The following is a 22774-nucleotide window of genomic DNA, read 5'->3' on the forward strand; positions in this document are numbered from 1 at the left end:
TGCCAGGGCTTGTGAGGGTTTTGCCACCTGGGCTTGGCTGCTCTGGGTCCCAGACACAGATGGGGCCCTGCCTTGGGGATGGAGACTTTGCTGTCGACTCTCTGGTGTAATCTCTAGCTCCATGGGGAAGAAGGGAACTAACATTTAATATGCACCTGTTGTATGCCTGGAGGCCAATATGTTAGGCACTCTAAGTAACCTCCCTCCTGAATCACACACACAGTCCTCTAAGACAGTGTTGTTCCCATTCTGCAGACAAGGGAACTGAGGCCTCCAAAGAGGAAGTGGCTTCCCCAAAGGCACACTGGTAAAGAGTGGCAAGGTAGCCTTTGTAACCAGATATATCTGATCTCAAAATCAATTTTCTTAATTTAACCCACGTCAGTCAGTCAAATACTAAGGTTCTTCAGCTACACTTGCTTCTTCCACCCTCTAAAAGGTGAGAACTCAGGAGAACTGGGTTCTTTGGGACCTTATCGTATTTTCCCCTCACTAGGCCTTGATTTGCCATTTGGAAAATAAATCATTGGGGGCCTTCCAGTTAAAAATGCCAGTTGAAGCCAGGTGTGGTGGCATACACGTGTAGTTCCAGTTACTCAGGAGGCTGAAGTGGGAGGATTGCTTGAGCCCAGGATTCCAGTACAGGCAACATCGTAAGATCTCATCTCTAAAAACTAAAAAATGCCAGTTGAACCACTCACTTGATTTTACTCACTGCAAAACTAGGAGAATATCAGATAAAATATATTTTTTAAGGCATACGTATATATAAGATTAGGGAAAATTGGAGAAGGAGCAGCAGTAAAATTTGGAGGCTGGACAGCAGACAGACAGGTGGCAACCTATGTAGCAGACCTGAGAAAAGAGAAAATGGGCTGATAGTGAGGAAGGCTCACAACACTGTTCTATAGAGCACTTGCAAAAACCGTGGATGTTGGTGGCAGCAGCTATTTCTGCAAGTAAGACTGAAGGGAGGAGGGTCTCAAAGAGGATTGAGTAAAAGTTGTTTCTGAGACAATTAGACCATGAGATCTTTTCCTTAAACTGATACAGTCAGGCAACCACCATCTTCAGTCTGGCAAATGACTGGAAGTTTATTTTTTGGAGAGGGTAAAATAGAGTTTCTGGACTCCAGGACACAAGGCAAATTCAGAGCCAGAGTGTACTATCCTGAAAGCACAGTGAGTAAGTGAAGGGTATTGAGACCTTAGCCCTCATATACCACTTGGTGCCCAGAATGGTGCCAAGTCATTACCCTCTAGAGTGGACAGTGGAGAACTCTACTGGAAATCTGACGAGGGAAGAGCTTTAGAGAAAAGCTGGAAAGACACTGACATTGAGGATTCCTGGATGAAACCAAATCATGTCCAGCCAAATCATGTGCTGTGGCCAGGCGCTCATGCCTGTAATACCAGCATTTTGAGAGACCGAGATGGGAGGATCACTTGAAGTGAAAAGTTTAAGACCAGCCTGGGCAACATAGTAAGACCTCATCTCTACCAAAAATTTAAAGAAGAAAATTATCCGAGTGTGGTGGCAGGCACCTGTAGGCCCAGCTGTTCAGTAGGCTGAGGCAGGAGGATTCCCTGAGCCCGGGAGTTCAAGGTTACAGTGAGCTATGATTGTGCCACTGCACTTCAGCCTGGGCAACAGACACCCTGTCTCTTAAATAATAAAATAAATTTTAAAAATAGAAAACAAATCATGTGCTATGCAACTCACAGTCCACAAACCCCGCTCCAGTCAGCATTTTGGGCTCCCATCCTTAAATGTGATCAGATAACCAAGATTCCAGATATCCGAGGAAAGCCTCTAACAGAGAAAATAGAGACTCAAACCAACATGTGGTGAAGGGAGAGCTTGGAGGAAACAAGGAGTATACATGAAGAAGAGAACATTAAGAGAAGCTATGTGGTCAGGAAACAAGAGCACGGTACTACATTGTTTAAAAAGGAAACTTCAGAGAATAAAAAAGAGCTCTTGGAAATTAAAATATGAGAGTAGACATGAAAACTCCAAAGGAAGACTGGAAAATAAAACTGAGGAAACCTAAAAATCAGAGCAAAAATACAAGATTGAAAATAAGAGGGAAAAAAAATAGACTACAAGGACAGGAAATCCACTATCTGAGGAAAACATGTTCCAGATAGAACAGAGGAAACAGACGAGAAAAGCATCGCTGAAATAATTCAGAAACATTTCCCAGAACTGAAGGAGGAGAATTTTTAGACTGAAAGGGTTCACTGAGTGTCCAACACAGTGGATGAAAGTCGGCTCACACCAAGATATCTCATTGTGGAACTTCAAACACTGGGATAATTCAAGATCCTAAAAGCTTTCAGAGAGAAATAAATCAGGTCACACAGAAATGATCAGGACTCAGAATAGCTCCAGACTTCTCACTAATAGCGATGGAAACCTAAAAGACCATGGTGCAATGCCTTCAGGTTTTAAGGAAAATTATTTCTGACCTAGAATTCTATATCCAGCAAAACTACCTTTAATCAAGTGTAGGGCCGAATAAGGCTATTTTCAGACATGTGAGATTTCAGAAAGTTCGTTTCCTTCATGGTTTCTTTCTCAGGAAGCTACTGGAGATGATGTTCTACCAAAATGAGGGGGTAGACCAAGAAAAGGAAGACGTGATATACAGAGAGGTGAGGAGACACGCAGAGGAACACAAAGGGGGATCTCAGGAAGCCAGCCAAGCACAGAGAGCAGCTCGCTCACACTGAAGCAGGGCAGAAGCCCTGGCAGGACAGATCCCAAAATAGAAAACTCCCCAGATTCACACTGTTCTGGACTTTAGGAGATGAGATTTAGGTAACCAGCAGAATGTGAGGTTGAATTAGTGATAAGTTTGTAGAAACTAAGCAAATGTAAAAATGACAATAATTAACTCAAGGGGAAAAAAAAGTGCTGAAAAGTAAAAGTAAGCAAAGTCAGCTAGCTGATTCCACCCTGAATAGTGTTTGCAGAGTAAAAATAATGCAAACACTGAAGATCACTTTCATCAAGCGTATACTATTGCTTTTAGGATGATGGGGGAGATGGGAGAGGTGCATGTGTGTGCTGTAGGGGGTGGGGAAAAAAGGGAGGCTAAGTGCCCATCCTCCTGAGAGATAAGTAAGTAAGTAATGCCAAAAACAGAAAAGATCAAGAAGCAGTAATGCATGCATATTATTAGACACATAGAGGTAGCCACCGAAGACATTGAAAATGATTTTCTTTTAGGGTGTGAGTTATGGGGATAGGGGTTGTGGAATGCTCTTTTTTATAGCAAATCTTGTCCTATGTTGGACTGTTCATATGAACTGTGTTTATATATAACTTTAATAAAAACTAAAAATTAAGAACTGTTAAACATTGGGGCAAGACAGTATTTTAAGTCCTATTGGATTCTTGTAGTAGGGCCAGGCGCGGTGGCTCATGCCTGTAATCCCAGAACTTGGGGGGCCGAGGCAGGTGGATCACTTGAGGTCAGGAGTTTGAGACCAGCCTGGTCAACATGGTGAAACCCTGTCTCTACTAAAAATACTACAGTTAGCTGGGCGTGGTGGTGGGCACCTGTAATCCCAGCTACTCGGGAAGCTGAGGCAGAAGAATAGCTTGAACCTGGGAGGCAGAGGTGGCAGCGAGCCGAGTTCATGCCACTGCATTCCAGCCTGGGCAACAGAGGGAGACTCCATCTCAATTAAAAAAAAAAAAAAAGTTCTCATAATAGAGGATAGTGAAGGGATGCAGACACAAAGGAGAGGCTACTGACCTGTTTTCTTGATTGGAGTGCCGATTGTTTGAGCATGTTTCTTTTGTGAAAAATCCTCAAGCTGTACATACATGATGTGTGCACTTCTATGTATGTATTTTTTACCTCAACCAAACATTTACTTACAAAATGATAAGTAACAGGCTACATCTCGTGTCAGCGGCTTTAGGTACAAATTGTGCACTTCACAGTGGTACTCCAGAGTGTAAACATTAAAGCTCCTGGTGGCCCAGTTGGTGAGAATCTCTTCTTTTTGGCATCCTTTGTCTCCAGGATTTCTGGGCATGCCCAAGGAACACAATGCATGCCTCAAGTCAGCCTTGGCATGACTGGTCCCCACAGCCAACCTCTCCCTGTCTGAGTCACGTCTTGCCATTTTTACAGGCTCTTCCATGCTGCTGCCACAGTCGCCTCAACATTGCCCTACAGTACAGACCCACGTCCAGAGGCACAGCCTGATGAGCAGGGTGGTTGGCAGGACAGGGTGCTCATAGAACAGACATCCCCCGCTCCACCCCAGACCCTTTGAGGACCTTTCTGTGTGTATTCCCAGGTTATTGCCACCCTGACTACTCCTGTCTTCTTTCACCCTGTTATTACTGTGGATCAGTGAGTGATAAATGGTGTTAACTGTCTTAATATTTTATTGAAAGTATCTATTTGGGAAATACAGCAGGTCCTCAAATAACATCATTTTGTTCAAGGTCATTTTATTATAACATGATAATATTATAACCTCCCTACATTGTGTGCTTAAGGTGATACCTCCAGCTAAATATCCAGCCAGGTCTGTCCCTGAAATCCCGAAGTCCAGCAAAGACCAAAGGAATTAGACACCAGGAGATGAAAGCTTTAAATTGGCAATAAAACATCTCTGTACATGGATTCCCTGTTCCATGCTTGAGACAAAGGCTACAAGGCTCTTGCCACCCCAGCATTGTCCTCACTCATCTCTTCTGGTAAACCTCGGTCGTCGTCTTCTCCATCATCATTATCATTGTAAATTCAGCAGAAACGCAACACTTCCTGTGGTGCCAAACATCTTTTATGTTATTATGCAGAGTAGTTTTCTCTTTCCCCAAACTTCCAAATATTACATTTTAATGCCTTATGCATAACCAAAAGGCCTATTAAAATATTTTTAAAGAAAGCCAAACCGTAGCATTCCCCTCAAGACTGTCATGCCTACCTCCAAACACTGAAAATTGTCAGCAATCACCAAATAAGCTTCTCTATCCTCAGAAAAACCCAGATCTCAGCAGGTGATCTGGCTACATGTGAACATTAAAGAGTGTTCAGATGATAGCCAGGCACAGTGGCTCACACCTGTAATCCGAGCACTTTGGGAGGCCGAGGTGGGCAGATCACCTGCGGTCAGGAATTTAAGACCAGCCTGGTCAATATGGTGAAACCTTGTCTCTGCTAAAAGTACAGAATTATCTGGGCGTGGTGGAGCGCACCTGTAATCCCAGCTACTCGGGAGGCTGAGACAGGAGAACAGCTTGAACTCAGGAGGCGGAGGTTGCAGTGAGCTGAGATTGTGCCACTGCACTCCAGTCTGGGCAATAGAGTAAGACTTCATCTCAAAACATACAAAAGAAAAGAAAAGAAAAATCCAGATCTCAGCAGGTGATTTGGCTACATGTGAACAGGAAAGAGTGTTCAGATGCTAGTAGGTAGACAGGGGAGGTGATGAAATGGTTCCTACAGTGTGATTAAGGACTCAGGACTCACAGGAGAAATACTTCTCTTGCCTCTTGACCAAGAATAACTGTTCTTTTCTGAACAGTGGGATTGTGTTTACCTTAAGGACACCACAAATCTTATATCTGGTCCTATTTCCCCCTCACATTACCAGTTTTGAGGCTCAGAGCCTGTCGCCAGTTTGTTTCCTTATCCTTATTTTCTCTTTGTCTCGTTTTCCTTAGTTTAAATGTATTTTACTATGTAGTGTTCACTTTCATAAGCCTTAAAATCCTTTTTCAAGACATAAATAAATACTATTTTAAAAATATAGTAAGGTTACAACTACACGACAGAACCATGGGTATATACTGGAAGGCAACCTGGGAAAAAGATAATTGTATTAGGGTGGTAAGATTATGTGTAATTTATTTTCCTTTTCAAATGGACATTAATATTATAAAGTACAATCAACAATATTTTTAGTTATTTTTTTCTGATTGTTAAAGCCTATGTTTACTGTTTTTTTAAAAAAGAAAAGATAAAAATATAAAGATGATAATATCATTTACCATCTAACTCTCTAGATATCAGTGTTCTCTTTGGTATTTTTTTTCAGTCTTTTTAAAATGCATATGTGTGTGTATATTTGGAAACTGCATATTTTCCAAATTTAAATTATTCTTTTTTTTTTTTGAGACGGAGTCTCACTCTGTCACCCAGGCTGGAATGTGATGGCGAGATTTCAGCTCACTGCAACCTCTGCCTCCCAGGTTTAAGCAATTCTCATACTTCAGTCACCTGAGTAGCTGGGACTACAAGCGCCCGCCACCATGCCCAGCTAATTTTTGTATTTTTAGCAGAGACAGGATTTCCCCACATTGGCCAGGCTGGTCTTAAACTCCTGATTTCAAGTGATCCCCCTGCCTCAGCCTCCCAAAGGACGGGTATTACAAGCTTCAGCCACCATGCGTGGGCCCAAAGATAAATTATTCTTTACACTTTTTTTGTAAACTTGCTTTCACATAATGAGTTTTGACATTTTCCCTTGTCGTTCAATATTCTTCATCCTCATTTTAAGTTGTGTAGTCCCCATTTACGCATGTACCATCTTTATGTAGTAAATCCCCCTTTGTTGAACATTCAGGTTGTTCACTTTTAGTCCTTCCTTTCTAGGTTTATTTAGATGGCCAATGAGTCAACTTTGCTGAAATCTGTTTCTTCTACTGATATTCTTGTTTTTCTTTTTTCCTTACAGTGGTCTCTGGTTCATCATCCAGCTCTAAGTATGACCCTGAGATCCTGAAAGCTGAAATTGCCACTGCAAAATCCCGGGTAGGACCTCTACACCTATGCTATGTGCTAGTGATGGGTGCCACTGAGGTCTTAGGCCACAAGCCCACCCACAAGGCCAGAACAGATGCTTCAGCCAGGCTATGACAGCCAGTGCTAGCAAGGCCCTAAATAATAACAGTAGAAGCAGTAGTCACAGTAATAGTAATGGTTGTAGCAGCTGCCATTTCACAAGCAGTCACCATATACCAGGCACAGTGCGAAATACCTCATGTGTATTTTCCCGTGTCCTTGCAACAACTCTGTGAAATAACTACTGTCATCTGCATTTTTAAAATTTATTTATTTTTATTTATTTATTTATTTATTTTTTGAAACAGAGTCTTACTCTGTCGCCCAGCCTAGAGTGCAGTGGTATGATCTTGGCTCACTGCAAACTCCGCTTCCTGGGTTCATGCCATTCTCCTGCCTCAGCCTCCCGAGTAACTGGGACTACAGGCGCCCGCCACCATGCCTAATTTTTTGTATTTTTAGTAGAGACGGGGTTTCACCACGTTAGCCAGGATGGTCTCGATCTCCTGACCTCATGATCCACCCGCCATGGCCTCCCAAAGTGCTGGGATTACAGGCGTGAGCCACTGCTCCCAGCCGCATTTTATTTTATTTTATTTATTTATTTTCTGAGACGGAGGCTCACTGTGTCACCCAGGCTGGATGGAGTACGGTGGCGCAATCTTGGCTCACTGCAACCTCCGCCCTCCCAGGTTCAAGCAATTCTCTTATCTTAGTCTCCCGAGTAGCTGGGATTACAGGCACACGCTACCATGCCCAGCAATTTTTGTATTTTTAGTAGAGATGGGGTTTCACCATGTTAGTCAGGCTGGTCTCAAACTCCTGACCTCAGGTGATCCACCTGCCTCGGCCTCCCAAAGTGCTGTGAACACAGGCATGAGCCACCACCAAGCTGTCATCTGCATTTTAAAGATGAGCAAACAGAGGCTTAGGGGAGCTAAGAAACTGGCCCAAGGTCACAAGAGATTCAAGTCTTACTCCAAAGTTTCTAATATAGTGTACTGTCTTCCTAGCTACTGATTATTCTGCATTATCTTATTTTAATTACTTCATGATTACCTTAGGGAATAAATATTAGTATTTCCATTTTTACCAGTATGGAAACTGAGGCACAGCAGTGAAATTATTTGCTCATGGCAAAGTCAGTATTTTGAAAAGTGGTTTCGTTAAACTCAAAGAATTTAACAGTTTCCACAAACTCAAATGCCTGCAAGAAGACATAAATGAGGGATGTGGGCTGGAGGTGAGGCAGTAGAGAGTCGTGGTGACTGTATAACCAGGAGAGGTCTGCCCAGTCTTAAAGGTAATTGCATTTGAATTCTAGTCTGTTGTGCCCGTGCTGGAATGTGGGTTCAGTGTTACCAGATCTTCAGATGTTTTCAGAAAGGAACTATGTGTCTAGGTTTATTATATGAACTTTCTGAAGATTTGATTATTAGCAACTCATTTTAAAAGTTGAATAATACAGTGTAAGCCACACAAACCAGCAGACCTTGCCTAGCTCCTAGGGCACGTCTTGCCACTAAAGTTACTACATTGCCTCTTGCCTCGACGTGAAGCACTTTCATGGCCTCTGCCAGCTTTAAGTGATCCACGGCCCTGGGAATTGCCATTGTCCTCATCCATCAGAACAGGAAAGGGAGGCTCAGGATGGCAAGATGGCTTGAGAGAGGTCACACAGCAGGGAAGTGGGAAGGCCCACTCTATCCCAGGTCAGCTCCTGTCCACCTCCTGTTTCCCTGGAGCAAGGACTGGCTAGGAATGACCTACAGAAACACTGTCTGGGATGTTGACTGAATGGGCATCTGCAGAGACCAAGGCCAACATCGGTGATGGGAGGGGGCTCTGACCAGTGTGGCCCGATGGGTGCTGACCATGCAGGTGCAGTGGGAGGCTCTGCATTCCCCTTCTAGGGAGAAGGCAGCCTGCACCTTGCTGTCAGCCTCTGACCCAGCCCCGTGTATGGTCTGCTGCCCTCCAGGTCAACAAGCTGAAGAGAGAGATGGTTCATCTCCAGCACGAGCTGCAGTTCAAAGAGCGTGGCTTTCAGACCCTGAAGAAGTAAGTGCACCCTGTGTCGCAGAGCATGGGGGCTGCTCCCCACCCAGGCTCCCCTCCTGCCCTCTCTGTCTCTCTCTCCTTCAATCCTTTTCCTCTCTTCTCAAAATGTGGCTCTCTCATCATTCAAGTTCTATTCCACTGGCATTTTCTGAAGATACTGCCACCCAAGAGTGGGATTTGGAAAGAGGAAAGGGGAGTCATTTCAGACCACAGAACTCTCATTGTTCTGTGGACTTCTGAAGCCATTAAGATCTGTTCCACTCAGCCGAGTGTTACTATCCAGTCACAGAAACAAGCACTGCCGAGCATTTCTGTGCACACGCCTCATCTCTAGTTGATCCAGTAGGGTCCCATATGCACGCAAACAAAACACACTCCTTTCTTCCACATCCCCTAAAAGCACTCACTAAGTGCTTCATTGAAGGAATAATGATCTCTTCTAGCGAAAACCAATTACCAGAAAAGTATGCACGATGCCATGTACATTGTGCTCTATGGGTGACTTAAGGAGTTTCCAGGATAACTTTCACCAAGTATAATTTTCACCTTTAGAAGCTGAGCTGTGGCCAGGTAAAATACAGCTCTGTTGTGTCTTCGTCTTCTCTTTTTTTTTTTTTTTAACTTTTATTTTAACTTCGGGGTACATGTGCAGGTTCGTTATACAGGTAAACTTGTGTCATGGGGGTTGGTTGTACAGATTATTCCATCACCCAGGTATTAAGCCTAGTACCCATTAGTTATTTTTCCTGATCCTCTCCCTTCTCTCACCCTCCACCCTCCCAGAGGCCTCAGTCTGTGTTTTTCCCCTCTATGTGTCCATGTATTCTCATCATTTAGCTCCCACTTACAAGTGAGAACATGCAGTAGCTTTGTTGTTTCTTTTTTTTTTTTAGATGGAGTCTCACGCTGTCACCCAGGCTGGAGTGCAGTGGCGCGATCTCAGCTCACTGCAAGCTCCGCCTCCTGGCTTCACGCCATTCTCCTGCCTCAGCCCCCCCGAGTAGCTGGTACTGCAGGCGCCCACCACCACGCCCAGCTAATTTTTTTGTATTTTAGTGGAGATGGGGTTTCACCGTGTTAGCCAGGATAGTCTCGATTTCCTGACCTTGTGATCCACCCACCTCGGCCTCCCAAAGTGCTGGGATTACAGGCGTGAGCCACCATGCCTGGCACTTTGTTGTTTCTTAAGAGTAGTTGTGGCCGGGCGTGGTGGCTCACACCTGTAATCCCAGCACTTTGGGAGGCTGAGGCAGGTGGATCACAAGGTCAGGAGTTCGAGGCCAGCCAGGCCAAGATGGTGAAACCCTGTCTCTACTAAAAATACAAAAATTAGCCAGGCACAGTGGCAGGTGCCTGTAATCCCAGCTACTCAGGAGGCTGAGGCAGGAGAATCGCTTGAATCAGGGAGGCAGAGCTTGCAGTGAGCTGAGAATGTGCCACTGCACTCTAGCCTGGGCAACAGAGCAAGACTCCATCTCAAAAAAAAAAAAAAAGAGTAGTTGTGTTACCTGTCCTGATTGTGACTATACTAGCTAAGCTTTGTTGAGCAGTTACTCTGTGCCAGAGAACCCCTGCAGTGTTTCCAGCAAGTGTGCTCCTTTGATCCTACAGCAACACTATAAGGAATGCTTTGTTATCTAACTACTCACATTTTATAGATGAGAAAACTGAGTCACTTAGCAGGTACTCAAGAAAGGTTAGCTTATTGTGGCTGGGCACGGTGGCTCAGACCTGTAATCCCAGCACTTTGGGAGGCCAAGGTGAGAGGATCGCTTGAGCCTGTGAGTGGGAGGTTGCAGTGAGCTGATTGCACCACTGCACACCAGTCTGAGTGGCAAAGTGAGACGCTGTCTCGAAAGAATGAAAGAGAGAGAAAGAGAAGAGGAGGGGAGGGGAGGGAGGGAGGAAGGAAGGAAAGAAGGGAGGGAAGAAGGAAGGAAGGAAAGGAAACAGAAAGAACGAGAGAGAAAGAAAAAGCCCTCCAGTCTGGGTGACAAAGTAAGACCCTCTCTCGGAAGGAAGGAAGGGAGGGAGGGAGGGAGAAAGAGAAGGAAAGAGAGAGAGAGAGAAAGCCCTGCAGTCTGGAGACAAAGTGAGACCCTGTCTCGAAGAAAAGGAAAAAAAGGAAGAGAAGAAAGAGAGAGGGGGGGAGAGAAAGAAATTAAGAAAGGGAGAGAGAAAGATGTTAGCTTATTGTTATTATTAACTACAGCATGTAACTGAGACTCATTCATTGAATTGTGTTCAGTGTGTCCAGTGGGCTCACTGGACAATCATTACGAAGGTCACCTGGTAGCCCTCTCAGAAGCTCTAGGCAGGACACTCGGCAGATTTCTGCCTTCCAAGGGGGCATCTCACTTACATTCCCAGGGAGGCCACACCTGCATGGATGGCTATTTCTTGCTTTTTGTCTCTCCCTGACTACTATACCTTTTCCTCATTCCATGAATTTCAAATCTACCCTCATCATTCTGTGGCCATAGCCCCAAGCCTTTGGATGTCTATACACATGCTATAAGAAATATGTATATGGCTTTATATTATTACAAATTGTCTGTAATTTTTGTGTCTTACAAAGTATGGCTTTCTATATGTTTACATCTTTGTTATATACATGTTATTCATATATGTGTATATACATATACCAATCTTGTCTCTCAAACCAGTTTCTGAATTGTTAAGACCTGGAACCATGCTTTATGCTTCTTGGTAATCTTCAGTAGCACCAATGACAGTTTGGAGCAATAGTTATAAGCTTAGAAAATGCCTATTTTTGACCTATTAAAGCAATAGCCTGATTCCTCCACTTTGCAGCAAAACAGCTTCTGAGCACACAGTTTAAGGGCTACTCACTCCCGTCATCTTACTGAATGGGTTCTCCCTGCCTCCTGGCTCCTGCAGTCCTCAAGAGCTTCTGGTTAGAACACTTCCCATTATTCTCTGAGCCACCGCAAACCTGTTTTACCACTTTGTCACCCTGTAGCAGCATTGAAAACTCTTGTTGTTTGGTAAGCTGATGCTGAAACCCCAAAGACAAGCCTCCTTTCTTCCCCTCTCCGTCTGCCCCATGTTTGATATCAGGCCCAGATAAGACTCCATGGCAGCTCCAGCCGCCCACACTCCTTAGCCGGAAGCCAGGCTCTGCGTCCAGTGTGGAGGAAGATGCCTCCTTTAATGTACACCTTGGCAGAGAGAGTCAGGAATGTAGTCTTGAGAGGCAGGTGGTCAGGGTTCAAATCCCAGTTCCCTGGGTCCTTGGAAAAGTGACTTAACCCCTGTGAGCTTTGAGTTCATTTGAAAAACTAGGGGTTGTAAAGATTGAATTGGAAAATCCGTGTCAAGTGTGTGGTAGTGTCTGGCATGAGGGAAGAGCTCCTTGAGAGTGGGCTGGGGTAGTGACCTCTAGCTGGTTGCCTGCTTGTATTGGGAAGGGAACTCGGATGAACTCTACATCTGCCCTGGGCTAGACGGTGTGCCGGGGAAGCACTTCACACCAGCCACCTCATTTCATTCTCTTCACCTCCTTTTAAGAGAAGTTTCTGTCCTGCCATATATTACAGATGAGGGCACTGGCGGGGTTGAAAACATGCCCAGAGCCACCCAGCTTGCAGGTGTCAGGGCTAGGGCTGAAACCCAGGACTACTGGATGTTGAAGTTCATGTCTTAATACCTCTCTTCCCAGCATCATCCCAGATAACTCCCTCCTCATTCCCAGAAAATGTAAGGCCTCTTTTTCAGAGTCTAACAGATGCTCTCCAGTCACTTCTACTTCTGTGGCTACTCTTATGGCAGAACATGGGGAAAGGTACAACTTATCCTTAAGGAATTTCCAGGATAACTTTAACCACATGTAATTTCCCCTTTTAGAAAATTTCTCTTTAGCAGCCAAAAGCTCTGTTGTTTCTTTCTTTTTAGACGGAGTCTCACTCTGTCACCCAGGCTGGAGTGCAGGGGCACGATCTCGGTTCACTGCAACCTCCACCTCCCAGGTCCAAGCGATTATCCTGCCTCAGCCTCCTGACTAGCTGGGACTATAGGCACATGCCACTATGCCTGGCTAATTTTTTATATTTTTAGTGGAGATGGGGTTTCACCATGTTAGCCAGGATGGTCTCAATCTCCTGACCTGGTGATCTGCCCACCTAGGCCTCCCGAAGTGCTGGGATTACAGGCATGAGCTACCATGCCCGGCCAGCTCTGTTGTTTTTTAAGAGCAGCTATGTCACCTGTCATGATTGTGATGATACCAGTTAAGCTTCCTTGGGCAGTTGAGTTACTCTGGGCCACGAATCCATATTGGTTCAATTCATAGTCAGCAACCTGTTTAAAAAAGAGAGAAGGGAAAAGGTTGATGAGGATTAAAAGTTGCCTCTTGGAGGAGGTTGCAAAGAAAAATCAAGATGAAAGCTTGGGACTTTGACTTGCCAGCTCCCTTTCTAATAGAGAAGAGTGGAGACCAGGCATCTCCCGCTATGGGAGGAGGGCAGTGCAGCGCCTCGCCCTGCCGTGCCCAGGTAGGAGGTGTCTGGACAGGACCAGGAGTCGGCTGCTGTCAGCCTTTGCCCCACCTCTCTGTGGCTGCCGGGTGTGTGAATCTCTAAAGGCCTGAAGAGAAGACAGCTGAGGGATTTGGAAATCCTAAAACACATGTATCCCCACATACACACACACACACACACACACACACACACACACACACACTTTTCTTTCCCTTAAAAAAAAAAAAAAAAAGATTCATTCACCGAGTGTATAATGGTGACCCTTTGTTCTCCCCCCACCCCCTCCGCACCCAGCTTCGTCCCAAGAGTGTTCCCTCTCAGAGCTGCTCTCTGGAGCCAAATTCCAGAGGCCAGGTTGCTAAGGCCCTTGAAGAAATCAGGTAGAGGCTATCGGAAGCCCAGCAGACAAACTGCTTCTGTCTCATCCTGCCAGGGATTCGAAGCCATTCTCGCCCTGTTGACAGAGGACAGCTGGGCACAGCCCCCTCCCCAGAGTCCCCAGCCCTCGGACATGCTCCAACAAACAATGTCTCCCTGCACCTCCTATGCCCGTCTGCAGCAGGGCCACTGCCTGTCCCGGACACTGGCTCTGGGGAGCCTCCTTGCCACGGAGCATCTTCTAAGCTCCCTCAGACTAATTTTTCAGACTAAATCTGGGGCCAGTCCTTGCCGACCTGATAGGCCTGCCCAGGCCCGAGTCCTGGAAAGGAATAGACGGGCTATTTTTAGTGGGGAGACATAAACGGGCCTTTGTTTTCTCTCCATGGAGGCTGAAGTAACCGCAGAGGGAGGCTGTGTTGAGACCTCGCTCCATGCCTGCTCTCTCCTCTGCTCGGAGGCGCAGAGGATGAGGCCAGGATGAAAACCTGCTCGTGCTCAGGATTCCCCATGAGGGTTATTTTTAGCCCAGGACAGTTTGGCCTGTAGCAGAAAACCACAAAGGAATGCCTGTGAGCAGTTCCTCATGCTGAAATAATGAGTTTGTGGTGTTCCCGCAGACTGTAAAACTCCTTTTTCTCCACCTTGGACTGAAACCTCAGGCCTAGCCTGTGGTGAAAGTGTGATGTAGTTAAAATGCATCTCTGTCCCCAGAACCTTTTTGACACCTGGGCCCTCCTTCTCCAGAAGCTCACCCCTGCCTGTCTGGTTTGGTCTGACCTTCAGAAAACTACATCAGGACACATCCCGCTTTTTTTTTTTTTTAATTTTTCCCCCATCAAAATGAACCTGTATGTAAGGCCTGGATGAGCCAATAAGCTCTCCAGGCTAGAAGCATTTTAATCTCTTATGTTTGTACAGTAATTCCTAGTTTATCACAAGATGTTCCATCCCGTATTCCATTTGATGTTCCTGACAACTCCATGAATGTGGGTTAGGCGGATAACGTTTTCCAGGCTTTTTAGAGGAGCAAACCGAGGCTCTGTGTGTTTGAGAGACGACCCCAGGATCATCCTACTAATGGGTAGTAGGGCTGGGAGTTTTTCATCCTTCTGTCCTTTTCTTCATTGTGTTCATTAGCTCAACACATGCTTATTAAAGACAGTGGTTCTTGACCAGCATGATTTTGCTCCCTCTCCCTCAACAGACATTAGGTAATACTTGGAGATATTTTCAGTTGTCACCATTCAGGGTGAGGGTACCAACAGCATCCTGTGGGGCGAGGCCAGGGAGGCCGCTAAACATCATGTAATGCACAGGACAGCCTGCCCTCCCTCCAAAAAAGAGTGAGACAAACATGTTCAACTCTGCCTTCTGTTCCCAAGCCTCCCAGAGTCAAGTCAAAGATGCTACCACATAACTATGATACATAAACTGTCACACAATGTAACGACTGCAGAGTCACAGCTATGTGTGATGTATATGGGAAGCTCCTACCCAGCCTGGAGGACCCAGGGAAGTAATCAGGAAAGGTTTCCCATAAGAGCTGATGTTTAGAGGACACTAACTTCACGAGCAATGTTGCTTCTGCACCCCCACACATTGGCTATATAACAGGAACCTTCTCTGCCTTTTTTTTTTTTTTTCCTTTTCTTTCTTTCTTTTTTTTGAGACAGAGTCTTGCTCTGTCTCCCAGGCTGGAGTGCAGTGGCGTGATCTCGGCTCACTGCAACCTCTGCCTCCCGCGTTCAGGCAATTCTCATGCCTCAGCCTCTCAAGCAGCTGGAATTACAGGCATGTGCCACCATGCCCGGCTAATTTTTGTACTTTTAGGAGAGACGGGGTTTCACCATGTTCCTCAGGTTAGTCTTGAACTCCTGACCTCAAGTGATCCACCTGCCTTGGCCTCCCAAAGTGTTGGGATTATAGGTGTGAGCCACCATGCCCAGCCCGGGACCTTCTGTGCCTTATCCCACAAGTGGGACCTACAGAGGCAGGATTAGCAGGACAGAGGGAGGGGCCTTCTTAAGGAACTGAAGTCCTGTGGTCTGTGCTTTTCCCCTGGGGATACCCTGTCCCTCACCCTATCTAAGGCTGACCTTTCCCATTAACTGTCTCCTAGAATCGATAAGAAAATGTCTGATGCTCAGGGCAGCTACAAACTGGATGAAGCTCAGGCTGTCTTGAGAGAAACAAAAGCCATCAAAAAGGCTATTACCTGTGGGGAAAAGGAAAAGCAAGATCTCATTAAGGTATGCAAGTTCCTGTTGATGTGGGTGCCATCTTGATTTCTCCTGAGTATTCCTGTATGCCAGTCTTACGCAAACTATTTCTACATGGTACACACATTGCTGAGTTCTCATTACCAGTCTTCTTGGGGTTTTGGTTCCATTTCATAGAGGAGGACGTGGAGATTCAGAAGCATTAAGTGACTTGCATAAGGTCACACAGCTAGTGTAAATGGCAGAGTTGGAATGGAATTCATCTGGCCTAGTCCAAAGGCCACATCCTTGCCACTAGCTTTAATTACCTGACTTATTTTTTCTTTGTTTTTTTTAACTTTTATTTTTTAATAGAGGGAGTCTTGCTATGTGTCTCAGGCTGGTCTTGGTAACTGCTGGGCTCAAGTGATTCTCCCACCTTAGCCTCCCAAAGTGCTGGAATTACAGGCGTGACCCAGTGCACCTGGCCTCTGACTTATTTTTCAAAGAATCAAATGGAGAGAGGTGGTTTCAACATCATTAACCTTTGACATCAAAATGTAGCATCTCTATAAGCATTTCATTGTGTGTTCTGCCTCTATGCTGGGAACTGAACAAATTATAATAGATATTATGTAATGTGCCAGGTGATTATGCCAAGCCTTTTGCATGCATCATGTCTCATCTCTTAAATCAACCCGAGTTTATCCCCATCCTACAGAAAAAAGACTGTACAACTCAGAGAGGAAGCTAGAGCCATGATTCAAACCTGTGAACCCCTGACTCACAGACCCATCCTCTTACCCCCTGTACATATCACCTCTGCTTCCAGGAACCACCCTGACCTCAGATATTTCACTGGCAGATTAGGAGTCCTCAGAGATGCTGTAAATGACTTAGTGGAGGAAGCTGTATGCTCTATGACAAACAGAACAGTTTCGAAGCTACCGCCCAGGACAGCAGCCCAGTCAAAACATTTAGATGAGGACCTCATGGACAGTGAGGCATGTTCCTGTTCTGATTAGTGGTTGAGATCGCAGAGCCTTAAGCCAGATAGACCAGGTCCAAATCTTGCCTCGGTCAATTGCCAGCTTCTCATCAATAAACTGGGGATAATCATAGGTCATTCTTTGCATGAGTATTGTCAGGATTCAGTGAGACTCTGGTAAAGCTGACAGTTGTTGAGTATGGGCTGTATTCACTTGTCATCTCGTTTAATCTCATTTAATCAAGATGATTGCCCTGTGAGATAGGACCTGTGATTCTTCCCCCTCCCCTTTTTTATTTTAAGAACCAGGGTCTCGCTCTATTGCCCAGGCTGGAGTGCGGTGACACAGTCATAGCTCACTGCAGCGTTGAACTCCTGGGCTCAAGCAATCCTCCCACCTCAGCCTCCCGAGTAGTTGGAACTACAGACATGCACCGCCACATCCAGCAAATTTTTTTTTTTTTCAGAGATGGGGGTCCCGCTATGTTGCCCAGGCTGATCTTGAATTCCTGGCCTCAAGTGATCCTCCCACCTTGGCCTCTGAAAGCACTGGGATTACAGGCATGAGCACCCAGCCAATTATTCTCATTTTACAGGAGAGGAAATTAAGGCAAAGAGAGGTTATTCAGCTAGGTGAAGTCACACAGCTGGGAAGCAGCAGAGCAGGGGTTCCAACTAGGGCAGTGTGGCTCCAGAGTCGGCATCCACACCGGTTTCTCCTATGTCATAGGCCCAGCACAGAGCCTGGCACACAGCAAGGACCCACTCGGTGCTAACTCTCTATCACAGGATCAGTAGGATGTCTGGGGAGGGCATGGGTTCCTAAATTAAGGGACGGTAGAGAGGGAAGCATGGGGAGCGTGGCAGACCCAGAGCTCCCTCCTGGGAAGGCGCATCACTGACCCTGCTCTCCCTTCCTTCAGAGCCTTGCCATGTTGAAGGACGGCTTCCGCACCGACAGGGGGTCTTACTCAGACCTGTGGTCCAGCAGCAGCTCTCTGGAGAGTTCGAGTTTCCCGCTGCCGAAACAGTACCTGGACGTGAGCTCCCAGACAGACATCTCGGGAAGCGTGAGTAGACAGGGCAGGATGCTGGGGGCCTTCCACAGGATGGCAGCTGGGAGGCTGCTGTAGTGGGCAGCTGCCTTCTCATGGCTCACCAGGGAGCTGGCCAGGGGCTCTCTGCGGCGCTGGCTGCTGCCTCAGCCCTCTGGAGCTCTGTTCTCTTACAGACCTCCTGGCCCCAGGAAGATATGATGTGATGCCACGGAGGAAAAGCCTGCAGTGACGAACACCATGGCCCTTAATATTGCCTGGCCAGGTGCTAGCGTCTCTTAATGCTGCACAGAAAGCATGTTTAAAGGACAAAATGTCTTTCTCTGTGTTTTGTTTTGGTTTGGTTTTTTTCATACTCTTTTGCAGTTCTGTTTCCATTTTTCTTTCCCCAACTGGACAGCAGAGGATATTTTCCTCCTGTTAGTCTCAAAACAATGCATGCAGCTTTCAGGCAGCTGCTTGACTCCCAGTTCCTAAGCTTTCCAGTCCTAGTTATGAATAGTGAAAGCGCTGTCCAGATGTGGCTCAGGAAAAGGTTAGAGTAGGGCTGACCCACGGTGCCTCGTAACTTTTGGAGAGCTTTTGTTTTACTAGAGCCAGCAACATTGAACGAATCCGCCTTCCAGCCTCTGTGGCAAACAGCCTCTAAATGCTGTTCCTGAGTTCCATAGCTGTCTTCCCACTTGTCCAAGGGTGACCGGTGAGCCTTGTAGCCTCTTGCTGCTCTTAATAGACTAACACAGCAAAAGAGGCTGTCCCTTCCTTCCCCACACCACCATGGGTCCAGCTACTAGCCATCTGCAGGCCAAAGTATTTGTAAAGGAACTGTACCCCTCTTTGTGAGTGCTGGGGTCTTCTCCCCACCTACCCAGTGTTTCACTCCTGACTGCAGCCTCTCTGAGTTTTCTATGGATCCCCTCCCCAGTGCCCCCAGAATGGCTTTCTTGATATTGACTATCCCTGTTTCCTCCTCACCAACTGTCCTCCACGCTTCTGTGGCTTGAATTGGCACCAAGCCAAGCCATTGGGGGCTGCAAGATGATATTCTGGGCCTTTGGCTTCTGTTTTCAAAGTGATCGATGTCTGAGTGTATGGCTCTTCCCGTGGCCTGAAGGGAGGAAAGTGTGTTTGCTTCACCAGCTTCCCTGCGATCTGCACCGCCAGCCCCATCAGCGGGGGCTATTCTTGGCTACTGCCCACTCAAGCTGCCAAGTCTCTCATGAGCCCTTGAAACCCAACTCAGCACCGGCCACAACAGCCACATAATTCCTGACTTCGTTCTTCTCCTCCAGTTCAGCATCAACAGCAACAATCAGTTGGCAGAGAAGGTCAGATTGCGCCTTCGATATGAAGAGGCCAAAAGAAGGTAATTGGGCTGGGGCCAGGGGCAGGATGGTTCAAAAATAATAACTACTATTGTAGAATGCCTGCTCTGTGCTTGGCTTTTCATACACTTCGTCGTCTTTAATCCTCACAAAGATTATGAAGATAGTTATTATCGTCTTTATATTTTCATCCTCTCTGAAATTCAGAGAGGAAATGACTCACCCAGGACACTTCACAAGATAGAGAGTGAAACTATGCTTTGAACCCAGATCTGTTTAATCTCAAAGCCGAGTTATCTTCCCACTTGCCTGTCTTGATTTCTGTAACCGAGGCTTTCCCATGATCCTGTAAGCATTTTGGTTTGAAGGAGCACAACTGGAGTTTCAGCAACAGGTTAAAAAGATTGTGGACACTACCCGCTTCAGTGTCTCCTGCACAGCTGGAAGCAAGCTGGGCTTTTAAGCAGTATAGACCTCTGGGTTTAGATGTTCTGTGGCTTCACAGAATCCTAAGCAGTCGGGTTCCACTACCACAAATAAAATCAAAATAATAATCAAAGCTGACATTTTTAAAGCATCTGTTACAGGCCTAAACAAATTTTTTTTTTAATTACTTTGTTTTCTTTTTTAGAGACAGGGTCTCACTATGTTACTCAGGCTGGTCTTGAACTCCTGGCCTTAATCGATCCTCCCACCTCAGCCTCCTGAGTGGCTGGGATTACAGGCATGCACCACGACACTTGGCTGAGATTGTTTATTGTACTAAAACTTTTGTGCATGCATCTTCTCATTTAATTTTAAAAGCAACCTTCTAGCAGAGGGTCTCTCTTATTATCTCCATGTTAGACAGGAAAAAGGTAAGACCAAGATATTTCATGACTGTTCCAGATGGTAGAGGCAGAATTTGAACCCTGGACAATCGGGCTTCAAGTTCATGATCTTCCTGTACTCCGAGCCAGCATTACTGGCAAAGAATGCCCTGGGCATTGTGGTGTGGATGGAAGCCAGGCACTTTGCATCCATTCCTTCCTAAATTGTCTGGCCTGTGGACCTTCTCAGCCAGGCCAGGTGAAGTATGGCAGTGCCCAGCTCTGCCCCTCTGCCAACTCTGTGTGAATAGTAGAACTCTTTGTGGAAACGACAGAAATCTGATAGAAACCAGAGAAAGCAAAAAAGGGAATGTATTGTCTTATTTAACTCCAAAGTCCTAAGATACCTACCTTCAGGCACAGCTGGATCCAGGGACTCAGATGATGTTACACAGACTCAGTCTCTCTCCCTTTCTTTACCCTGCTTGCCTTTATGTTGGCTTTACTCTACAGCAGACTTTCCTGTCAAAGTGACAAGGCAACTCCCAGCAATTCGGAGCTTACACACTACCAGGTTAGCAATCCCTGCAGAAAGGGGGCCTACCTTTCCCAATAGTTTTAACCAGCCTTGGGTTTGAGACTCCCTGCCTTTTTTGGGTGAACCAAGCATTGTTACAGGGCAGCTAGGGGTGGGCAAAATTAGAATTCTCTAAAGATCTAGGCATGCGTCATGTTTCCAGTGCTGTGAAGGGTCGGCTGTATGGGAACCAGGTGACTTGAAAGTACGAAAGGAGTGGTTTCCCAAAGACAAATTGGAATATTATTAACAAAAGAAGAACGAATTGAATACTGGTCAGGTAGAAAGAAACAGATGTCCTATGTACTATTTCAGCTCCCCCAGGGGTCCAGCAAAACAGCAAGACCTCTGTATTTGGACAGCCACTTCTTGTCCTCTCTGAAGGGGACCGCTCTGAACCTTGGATCTGTTCCATCCTGCAGGAATGCCTATCTTAGATGGTCAGTCCTAGAGACACTAAAGGACTGCAGTGTTCCCTCTGGAATTGAGCCGTTAGACTTCTCATCACAGAGCTTCCTAGCTCATCTGACTTTATCCAGCCACTTGCTTCCCCCTTCCACCGAAGCTCATTTTAGTGTAAAGGACAGAGCAGCCTGCTCAATGGGAAAGCAAGCTGCAGGACTTGAAAGAGGGGAAGGGAGGTGTCAGTAATGCAAGGAGGGTCTGATCATTGGATGTCAAGTTTTGTCACACATGCGTTTCTGAGAAGAGAGACTAGTTGTTTTTATCAGATTCTTAAAGGGATGTGGCCCGAAATTTAAGGAGCATTGGCATAGGGAAAGAGAAAGTACATCCAATAAAGCATCAGTCACTTCCCAATGTCCTGCATATGGGGGAGCCTCTGCCAGGCCTTACCATACCATTTCATTCTCAAAGTACTGGAGAACAGCAGCTACAAAATTGTCTCAAAGCCAATCTTGATAGATTACTGTATACATGAATATAAATTTAAATAACTAACTACAGTCAGTCCTCCTTACCCATGGGGATTCAACCAAGGATCAAAAATATCCAGGAAAAAAAAAATTAAAAATAATGCAAATTTTTAAATATAGTGTAACAACTATTTATATAGCATTTACATTGTGTTAGGAATTATAAGTAATCTAGAGATGATTTAAAGTATACAGGAGGATGTACATAGGTTATATGCAAACACTGTGCCATTTTATATAAAGCACTTGAGCATCTATGGATTTTGGTATCTGGGGTAGGTCCTGGAACCAATCCCCTGCAGATATCAAGGGTCATGTGTATAGGAATTCCTCCTGGGATACTTGGCTGGGGAACAAGCAAATCTAGCTAGGTTTCTCTACGTGGAATTTTTGCTACACATCATGGTGAATTTTGTCCCCAGCAGTGTTCTGATAAAGTAAGAAATGGGCCACATTGTCTGCAGGTAAGATGAACTGGGAGTTCAGAGTCCTCTGGTCTCAACAAGTATTGGCCACGTTTATGATTTGCAGTCTTAGGTGTATCATATCCTCCCTGGGCATCTGTCCAACCAGGTGAACAAACTCCTATCTTACCCTTTAGGGGTGGGGTGGCCAGGGCATGAGAGCTGATGGTACTTTGCAGAGGCCAAGTCCTAAAGGATGATGTCATGATTGTTGTTAGCTATTTGTAGCAGTATTCGTTGTTATACTGTGAATCTTATTTTGACTCAATGATAATAATACCGAAGGTCTATATAACACCTGGCAATGTATAAAGGGCTCTTAATGCTGTGTTCTCACATAACCCACCCTATAGGTAGCATGTCATCTCTGCCTTATGGATGAGGATACTGAGTCTTAGAGCAGTTAAGGGATAAGGCTGTCAGCTCTTTTCCTTTAACTCTTATTTAGTGCCTGCAGTATACCAGTCACTGTGCTAGAAGCTTGTGATACCAAAATGATTTCTTGAGAAACGGTCCCTTCTATCAGGAAGGCCAGAGCGAGCCAGGACTCCAACTCCAGGCCTTTGACCCCAAATCCACGGTTGTTCACACAGTGCCACTACCTCTCTCTGACTTGAGAATACATGGTCAGTAGTTGTAGTCTTAGTGGTCCAGAACTGCCAGTGACT

The 22774-nt window shown here is 45.7% G+C and overlaps 1 protein-coding gene across 5 annotated transcripts in view; it reads left to right on the forward strand.

Annotated features, from left to right (window-relative positions):
* WWC1 (WW and C2 domain containing 1) overlaps positions 1–22774 on the forward strand; it is a 173385-nt gene that overhangs the window by 94921 nt on the left and 55690 nt on the right. For all 5 annotated transcript variants that reach the window (XM_031666591.1, XM_031666592.1, XM_031666593.1 and 2 more), the window contains 5 exons: positions 6708–6784; positions 8796–8875; positions 15875–16004; positions 17865–18011; positions 19289–19362. In XM_031666591.1, coding sequence (XP_031522451.1) covers positions 6708–6784; positions 8796–8875; positions 15875–16004; positions 17865–18011; positions 19289–19362 — 508 coding nt within the window. The remainder of the gene's footprint in view (positions 1–6707; positions 6785–8795; positions 8876–15874; positions 16005–17864; positions 18012–19288; positions 19363–22774) is intronic.

Source organism: Papio anubis, chromosome 5 (genome assembly GCF_008728515.1).
Source record: "Papio anubis isolate 15944 chromosome 5, Panubis1.0, whole genome shotgun sequence".
NCBI lineage: Eukaryota > Metazoa > Chordata > Mammalia > Primates > Cercopithecidae > Papio > Papio anubis.